The following is an 8,934-nucleotide window of genomic DNA, read 5'->3' on the forward strand; positions in this document are numbered from 1 at the left end:
CCAAACCCCCCTTCCCCCCCTTGCTCCCCCATGAAAAGGCTGTTTGAGTCTGAGGCCATGTTTCGGTTGACTCTTCAGTTAGCTGAGTCGGCACCCCCTGAGCTCCGAGACCACGGGCTGGTCCTGGAGTGCCGTGAGGGCGTCCAGCGAGTGGGGGAGAGGATGGAGGAAGCGGCCAGAGCGGGGCAGGTAGGTGCGGTGGGGGGAGGGGGGAAGGGGGGAAGGAGGAGAGTGTGTGTTTTGTGTGTGGTAGGGAGGCAGGGAGATGGTGTTACGCAAGGTGGAAAGGTTCACCTGTGTATGTATGTATGTACGGCGCTGTGCTGCGTGTTGTTAAGTGTCATGACACGAGCCAACATACAAGTTGCGTGTGTGTTGTTGGCTGTGTAGTACTTGTCGTACGAGAGCTAGGATGTGCGGAAATATCAGGTGTGTGCCGTACTAACCACCCGTTCAGCGCCCATCAGTCGTCCCATTGCTCGTCCACTGCTCGTTTGCACGTACAGTGCGTGTCTGTGTGCGTGTGTGTTTTATTTGTGTGTCCCTTTTTCAAATTTCCCCCCACCCAACCCCCCAGGTGTCCCCGGGTAACTGCTGTGTGGTATCGTGAACCGAAACACACACACACACACACACGCTCTACTGCTGATGCAACTATCGCTGCGGCAGCCACTATCGCTACCCGGACCGCGGGTCGCGGAGGGGAGGTATTGGCGGGTTGGGGGAGGCGTGTCTGCCCATGTGCACCGGCGCCTGTAGGTATGTATGCACGTATGTATGTAATGCAGACCTCCGAGCCGGGGGTTTGCCGCAGTGGTGGCGATGGCGGGGGGAGGGGAAATACGGGGCCCTCAGCCGGGTCGGGGCCCGGGCAGTCCTGTCCCTCACTCCGAGTGGCTGAGAGACAGGAGGTGTATTGCCCACCGTGCCATGTGGAGGTGGAGTTTAGATGATCCGTACTGTCGTACGCACGACCGTTTACGTCAGCCCAATCGAAACACACGCTTCAAGTGGTTCCGGCGGCTGTGACCTTGGGAAGAAAAAGCGCATTCGCACCAGAATTGTTCTTCACGGCACATGAGCTTTCTTCAGGTAGCATTGGAGGCAACCGTATCCGTACTGTGCCGTGAGATGTGCCGTACATCTAGCGCAACCCCCCCCACATCGCCCCTCGCAACACCTGCCAGCGCAGTGTGGGTGGGGGCTGGGGGTTGGCTACGTGTATTGGCTTGTGTATGCATGTATGTATGTACGTATGCATGTGTTCGGCTGTGTTGCTGTGATGAAAGCTAGGTAGTGTTCAGATGTTTGTGTGTATTAGGTATGCGTGTGCGTGTGCGTGTGTTTCAGGACATCGCTCGTTGTGTATGTCTCTGTCTCCGTCTCTCGACAGATTAATCAGATAGGAGCGGAGGTTGCGGACAGGAGGAGGAAGAGGTGGTGGTGGTGGTGGTGGTGGTGGGTGAAGCTTTAAAGTAAGGAATGATTTAATGATTGCGAGACGAATCTGACACTATTGATGCCTGGGCGTGCGTTACTGGCGCTGTTATTACGTACGGTACGACATACGGTACGGCAATGTTGTTCGCATCTGACGCAGGAGGTTGCTCATGGCAGCGGCAGGTTGACGGCCAGTGGTGGTGATGCTGCGGGGATTTGGACGTTGAAATGCGGTTAGTGATGCGGTAGTTAGCGGTTGGGTAAACGGCCAACGCCCACCAGCTGCTGATGGTCCCCAGTGAAACATCGACAACAGAAAGTGCTATATGAACGTGATGTAGTTGGTTGGTTGGTTGGTTGGTTGCGAAGTTGTGTGAGTTGGTTGGCACTGCTGACTGTGCAAGTTTCGACCTTATTGTTGACTAGTAGGCTGGCTTGCCGGCCGACAGGCAACTCCGTACAGGAGCCAATACGGCAATCGACGAGCGGGCGCTCCAGGGTTATAAAGCCCCCCCCCTCCATCCCTGGGTTGGCACAGGACCCCGACCAGCTAATCAGGGGCCGCCCGGCGAGGAAACCGCCTCCGGCTGCTGTGGCTGCTGCTGCCTCGACCTGGCTGTACGGCTCCACGCCCCCGGCTGACTAGGTTGGCAGGTGGCGGGGCGAGGGGAAGTGGGAGGTCCGCCTGGGGCATGTGCCACTGCGGTGGAGGGGGTTGGGGGCAGGGGGAGGGGGGAAGGGGGAGCCTGGAGGTGTGTTGTGCGGGGGGGGGCCGCCTGTGTGCGTGGAGTGGCCAGGGGGAGGTGCGCGTGTGTGTTTTGGGTGGGTACGGACGGAGAGAAGGGGCGATCCCTAACGAGCGACAGCTAGATGATTGGCTGTCTGTCCGTCTGTCTGCAAACCTGTCTATTTTATCAAACCGCGCTGTGTATCAGTCTGTATCATTATCGCTCTGTTTCGCAGACAAGTGGTCGAGGGAGGGGGGGTTTGCCAAAGGCGGTGATGTTCTTGATGGGGGTGTGGTGGGGGGGGGTCGTTGAGCGTGCGGGCGGGTGTCGGAGGGTCGTGTACACGGAACAACGGAAGATGTTGCAAGGCTGGCCTGAGTGGGTGGGTGGGTGGGTGGGGGTGAAGTGTGAGAGCGGTGTGGACTCGAAGATTGCATGTGTGCCATTTCTTAGGGTTTAGCTCTCTCGTCGGCCTCTCGGGGTTCCGCGCGCTTCCCCCAACGCCGAGTGCGCACCGAGGATTTTTGTAATGACCGATCAATGCTGACGACGATGATGATGTGGATATTATTAGTAATAATGATGGCGGTGGTGGTGGTGGTAGTTGGTGGTGGTAGTTGGTGGTGGTAGTTGGTGGTGGTTGTTGGCCTTGCGTTGGTAGGAGGATGCGGGGACGCTAGGGCGGGCATTTTTTTGGCAGGGGAATCTGACCTCTGTGAAAATAGAGTATGTGTGTTCTCGTGCAGTGACTGCACGACAGGTGTGATGATGATGATGATGATGATGATGATGATGATGATGATGATGATGATGATAATGATGATGCATGGCAATAATGAAATGGCGGTCTTTAATTCAGCGCGTGATGAGTATGCTCGTCCACTTAACCCGGAGCCTGAGGACACGTCGCCTATCTGAAGTATGGCGCCAGACTCCGTTAGTCAGTTGGTAGTTGTCAGTCCATTAGTTGGTTAGAGAGAGCTAACCGCCAGTTGGTCCAAGCCCACTGTCTCCCCTCCCCTCCCCTCCTTGACTGGGGGGAGAGATGGCATTTCGCGGCGAGCTAGTTAGGCTGATTTGCTGTAGGTTCGGTAGGTTTGGCAGTTGCTGGGGTATGAGAAGTTTAGCTTCTGTTAGTTGTGGATTGCAATTCAGCGCATGTGGACGCATATCTTTGCTGTGATGTCGCTGTCGGTCGCTCCTTTTCGATGCAGCTCAGCTAGGTTCGTTTGGTGGCGACAGGCGGTCTGTTGTGCGTGTAAATGGGCCCCTGGGGGGGATATCCCCCCCGGCAGGAAGGGAAGGGGGGAAAGCAGAGGGGGTATTGGCGTGCCACGGCTAATCAATTGCCTGCCCTCGCTTTGCCCCCTCGCTGCCTCGTGCACGTCATACTATCTTCGACATGCATGCATGCGGCGTCCGTCGCGATCAGGTGCTGACGCATAAAGGCCTTATGGTTCCCTCCTTTCCGCACACCACCCGGGCCAATGTGTGGGTGGGTGGGGGTGGGTGGGGGTGGGGGGATGAGTATGGGCTCTTTTCAGTGTTATAAGAGTTGCATCTCGTGCCTGCGTGGGGGTGTTCTGATTTGGCAATAAATCCCTTGGAAAGGAAAAACCCATTACATGAATTAGGATTCCTGCCACGTGCTTGTGACACGTGACGTCATCGTCATCGTCGTCGTAGTAGTAGTAGTAGTGGTAATGGTAGTGGTAGTAGCATTCCCATGTGCAAAAACTAATTTCTGATGTGACAGGAGGCAGCGGTAGGATTACGAAGGATGGCAGGAGGCAGCGGCATCCAACAAATCAACTGATCGGAGCGTTTTGCTTATGATAAATGTTTGGCACCCGTGCAGCCTTTCTATAATAATGATAATAATAATAATGATAGTTACTTCTGATTTGCGTCCCGTTAAAGTTTGCGTGCTGGCACCGCATCATCGTTAAGTTTGTGAAGCATTTTCGGAGATCAAGTGATTTTGGTGTGATAGGAAGGAGTAATATATGGCTTGGCAGGTTGGTCTCGAAACCGGAAGTTGGTAGTGGCTGTGTTGCATTTCCCCCCACTAGATTTTAATTTTTTGGATAGAAAAGGGATGGCCCAGTTCTGTGGGTGCTGCACTTTCGCGGCGATTTTGCTCTTATCAGTCGTCGTGTCTAATTGCATACGGATACGGGTACTTATGGCCGCTCAACCCGTGGGCCTGTGTTGTTGGAAGGGCTCCACCCCGGCTAGCTGCTCGTAATGTGCGGTCACCGCTTGTAGTGGGCACCGGGGGGACCGGGGTCATATGGTCACACGGTCACCGGCACGCGCCTGTACCTTTGGAAAGGCAGCCGCTAGGGACATCATCTGGACTGCGTGGTGTGATGTGATGTAATGTAAGGTGATGTGCCTGTCCTTTCCTGTCTTTGCTAATTGATGTGAATGTAAGAGGTCAGGTCAGGTCAGGTCGCTCTTTGGGCTGCAGAGTCCCGCGAGGCGAGAGGCATTGCCGTGTCCTGAAAGACCAAAAAAACACACTGGCACGCAGTTGACCTCCCTCCCGCCTCCAGGTTGATTCAACTCACCGCGCCACGGGGGGGGGGGGGCCCTTCCTCGGCAAGGTAAAGCGCCAGCACCAGCATCAGCGTGATTCCCCGGACTTGGGGGCACACGCAGTTGTGACCTGTGCGTGCAGCTGTGTATGTATGTATGTATGTATGTACGTATGTATGTATGTATATGTGTAGTACGACATTGATGTAGTACCCCGCCAGGTGTCCCCACAAGCTCTATTGGCGGCAGGGCGTTTGTGGGCATTGTGGGCATTCGGGATTAAGGCCGATGCCTGCCTTGTTTTTTGGTCAATTTATAATCACACAGGTTCCCTGCGGGGGTTGCGCGGCAACACGAACGTTGATCCACAAGGTGGCGGAGAGGCAGCCTTAGGTTCTCATTAGGCGCCCTTTCCAAGTTTCGGTGTTTCTTGTTTTCATGACGGATTTAATGATATACAGAAGAAAGAAAGGAAGCGAGGAAGTTGGGAACTGCCTTTTTAGAAGTTTTTCCAGATGTGTACGGCATGCCGTACTTACGCCATCGCGGAGCTGGTCCGACGGCCCTTCCTGAAATCGTAAATCCCATTTCGCGTCTGCTGTTGTGGCTTGGTTCTGGCTTGTTGGCTTTCTTACCATAAGCATGTTCTTGATGCATGTGGGCCTCGCGTATCGTGTACCTTTCAGGTTCAGATTGCAAAACGTGGGTCGTGCTTTGGCGTTTTCGGTCTTGTAGTCGACAGCTGCATCGCTTGGCTGGCCCGTGGACTCAGTACCCGAAGCACCTGCACCGACCAGCAGCCGCCCTCCACCCGGGTGAAGCTGCTCGCTCGCGATGGAACTGCTAGCTCCGATGATAAGGTATTGTTGTACCGCAAGAAAGGTTGAGTTCGTGCTCATGCGCTCATATGGTACTGTGCTACGGTACTCAGTTGGGTTCACGCACGCTCCCACAGAAAGGTCAAAGATCGGCCCACATCTCTACGGGCCTCTACATCGTGCAAAACACTGGGCTGGTATCAGGCGGCTCATGTGTATCTCCTTCACATGCAAAATTCAGACAGAACGCGGGTGTCAGTCTGTGGGTTGCAATTAACCATAAGCTACAAATGGGCCTATGCTCGTTGCAGTGACGGGCTGACATCCTTTTCCCAGGCGGACACCCTACTTGTCGGGGGACACCTATGCCGCACCTGAGCCGCATCTGTTGCACTCTGCAGACTATAAAGTGGGCCTAGGTTGTATTTTAGTCATACTGAACCAGGGCGCAAAAACTATAACCGGGAGCCTGACGGCGAGTATTTCATGATGACGTGCGTTTTTCGGATCCAACCGCGGAACAGAAGTCGGTTAGGTTATAGAAAGACGACGTTTTCGCATAATGAAACGCATTTTTTTAACTCCTGTTATCCATCCTTACTCGGTCGTTGGCCACCCGAGGTTCCCTTATCGAAGGGTTTGGTCAAGGCTTGCCTTCGAAATAAACGACGATAAGGCTGTGAAGTTTCTACAGACGGCAGATGTGAAATTACTTAAGTCGCTATGCCTCCTTCCCTTACGTCGACCATCTTGCGGCATCTGTCAATTGCAGCAACCGTTGTTGCACTCTTATTTCTGGGGATCGGCTACTTTGGACCGCCGTTTGTGGACGATGCACTTCACAAAGGGGTACGTCCTGTCGGCGTTGCTGAGTTTTCGCGAAATCCCTGTCCCAAGGGCCATGGGTACTGGTCGATATTGCGCAAGTCCTTTGCGTTGCGACTATTTTACCGACTCACAGACCTCAATATGGTATAATAACTATTGCGTAATATCAGTTTTCTTCACGTGTGTCTCTAGCCACTCTACCCACCCCGTTTGGATGGGCGCAGCAACGAAATGGCCGCTCCGGTCGGGTCCCTGCAGATTCTGCAAAACATCGTTTGGCGACCGGACTCGCCGCCAGAGGTGGACGGTGAGAGCTTCTGTTCTGTGCGGCCAACGAACAAACACCCTCAGTAGCATGGTCAATGAACCTGGCAGTTGTGGAGGAGGACAGGAACAGCATCACACTGGATGCACACGCACACATGGAGCTGTCGTACAGCTCCCGTACACCCTTACACATGCACCGGATGTGTCTGTGTGTTCGGTTGACTGCTGCTCACTGCCTCTGTCGATCATGATGGTCGACCTTTCCTCATTCCACACGTTCACTTCAGAGATATACACGACCCAAATCTCTGTATCCCCCTTCGTCCAGCTCCTCCTCCCACACCACCGGACGTCGGTACCTGTTTTCCCTCCTTGACTTTGCATAATCATCATCATCATCATCATCATCATCATCATCATCATCATCATCATCATCATCATCATCATCATCACCACCACCATCACCACCATCATCATCATCACCATCATCACCACCACCATCACCACCACCATCATCACCACCATCATCACCACCATCTATTTCCTCCCTTCCCACCCCCCCGGCCCCCCCGCCCCCACCCCCCGCGGGGGTCACCGCAGCCAGGTACCGCGGCGACCGCCCCCCGGCCCCCGGCGGTGAGCCCGACTACTTCCGCGTCTGGATGTGGAACCTCACCAACCTGCAAGCAGTGAGGGGGGGCGCGAAACCCAATATGGTGCGTGTGCGGGTGCGGGTGCGGGTGCGGGGTTTGGGGCTCCTCTTCCCTCTCCCCCCCATTATCTGGGTCAAGGTTGGGGCCGCGCGCGCGTGTGTGTGTGTGCGCGTGTGTGTGTGTGTGTGTGTGTGTGTGTATGTGTGTGTGTGTGTGTGTGTTTGCGGGGGGAAGCAGTCTCGGCCCTCGTCAGCCCCCCGGGGGCGACATGTCCCTCGGGGCGGCGGGTGCAGCCACGAGGGGTAGCTCGCACTGGCCAACCAACCAACCGCCGCAGCAAGCTGCCTCCCCCAACTAACCAACTGCCATCAACTCACGGAGCATCCGGCTCCTCCCCTACTCGAGGACAGGGAGGAAGAACAACTACCAACGAACTAACCACCAAGCCGTACAATCCGTCCTGGCTTTGGTGTCCTGCCCGGATATACGCAGGTGGAGGTGGGTCCCCTGACGTACGTCAAATCTCGTGTACGACTGGATCCGCGCTGGGACCGGAACGGCCGTGTAGCAGTGAAGGTTGGTTATGGTAGTTGTGGCGGTTGGAAAGGCAACGGGGCCGAAGGTGGCAATGTGGTACCTGGTAGTGCTCTGTTAAATGTTAAACCTGCAGTATTAGGTAATAAAAAGATTACACTCTAAATGATGATATCGTCCATGTACGATTGCATGGTACGGCATGGTACGGTACGCAGGAATGGGATTATCACGTATTCGTACCGGAGCTCTCCGCCGCCAGCCCCGATGACGTCATCGTAACGCTCAATCTGCCGCTGTTGGGCGTACTGGAAGTGCTGCACTCGTACAGCATATCCACACCGGGTGTACGGCCGCTGCTTGACGTACTGGTGGGCGTGTTATCAGCCTGGCGGGACAGCCACGTGGATGGGCTGTTCACGAAGCGTACGGCACAAGAGCTGCTCTGGGGGTACGAGGTACGGCAGGGGGAGTTGAAAGCCCCGAGAGCCCTTTGTTGGGGTTGGGCCAGATTGCGAAAAAGCGCAGGAGTGGGCGGGAGGGTCTGGTTCCGGAGCCGATCCAGGTTGAGACATTATTTTAGTACCTGGGGTATTTGATGGCTGTCTGAGCATAACTTTAGTTTACCTCCGTTTCCCCTCCGTTCCTCCACACACCCCCTCCCCCCACATCTCTCATACACCCTTCCCCCCGCTAACCCCCCACCGCGCTCTTGCATATGTTTACCCCCCCCCCGGTCTACCCCGCCGCTCGCCCCCTACCCCCCCCCGTCTACCCCGCCACTCCCCCCCTACACCCCCCCCGTCTACCCCGCCGCTCCCCCCCCCGGCCGCCCTGCAGGACCCCCTCCTGCAGCGTCTGTCCGTGTTGTTGGGCCCCGCGTACCTCCCCCCGGGGGGCAGCTGGGTGGCGCTGCTGAGGAACCTCACCGAGCAGGAGGTCCGTACGAACAAGGTGGGGGGATAGGGGGGTTATGGGGGGACAGAGGTGGGAAGACGGAGACACATACACACACATGTATACACACACGTGCTGAAGACCAGCAGCGAGCGAGCGAGAGCGAGAGAGGGGGGGGAAATGGTGCCAAGATACGTGAGTGGTTGAGTGTGTGTGTGTGTGTGTTTG

At 55.7% G+C, this 8,934-nt stretch overlaps 3 protein-coding genes across 3 annotated transcripts in view; 2 read left to right on the forward strand and 1 right to left on the reverse strand.

The window, feature by feature from the left end:
- The window catches only part of VOLCADRAFT_95410 (kinesin), a gene marked incomplete at both ends in the record, with an annotated part of 11,372 nt that extends 10,762 nt beyond the window's left edge, over window positions 1–610 (forward strand). The window contains 2 exons of the mRNA XM_002954463.1: window positions 79–189; window positions 578–610. Of these exons, the coding sequence (XP_002954509.1) occupies window positions 79–189; window positions 578–610 (144 nt within the window). The remainder of the gene's footprint in view (window positions 1–78; window positions 190–577) is intronic.
- Window positions 611–1,608: 998 nt separating this feature from the next.
- VOLCADRAFT_95411 (uncharacterized protein) lies at window positions 1,609–6,286 on the reverse strand (the record flags this gene model as incomplete). The annotated part of the gene is made up of 5 exons (XM_002954527.1): window positions 1,609–1,646; window positions 2,053–2,140; window positions 4,742–4,839; window positions 5,389–5,493; window positions 6,268–6,286. 5 exons carry the CDS (start codon window positions 6,284–6,286, stop codon window positions 1,609–1,611), a joined length of 348 nt encoding a protein of 115 aa, XP_002954573.1.
- Window positions 6,287–6,586: 300 nt separating this feature from the next.
- ssa5 (uncharacterized protein) overlaps window positions 6,587–8,934 on the forward strand; it is a gene marked incomplete at both ends in the record, with an annotated part of 6,150 nt that continues 3,802 nt past the window's right edge. Inside the window, 5 exons of the mRNA XM_002954464.1 lie at window positions 6,587–6,662; window positions 7,223–7,338; window positions 7,768–7,851; window positions 8,028–8,267; window positions 8,650–8,763. Of these exons, the coding sequence (XP_002954510.1) occupies window positions 6,587–6,662; window positions 7,223–7,338; window positions 7,768–7,851; window positions 8,028–8,267; window positions 8,650–8,763 (630 nt within the window). The remainder of the gene's footprint in view (window positions 6,663–7,222; window positions 7,339–7,767; window positions 7,852–8,027; window positions 8,268–8,649; window positions 8,764–8,934) is intronic.

Source organism: Volvox carteri (assembly GCF_000143455.1).
Source record: "Volvox carteri f. nagariensis unplaced genomic scaffold VOLCAscaffold_43, whole genome shotgun sequence".
Taxonomy (NCBI): Eukaryota; Viridiplantae; Chlorophyta; class Chlorophyceae; order Chlamydomonadales; family Volvocaceae; genus Volvox; species Volvox carteri.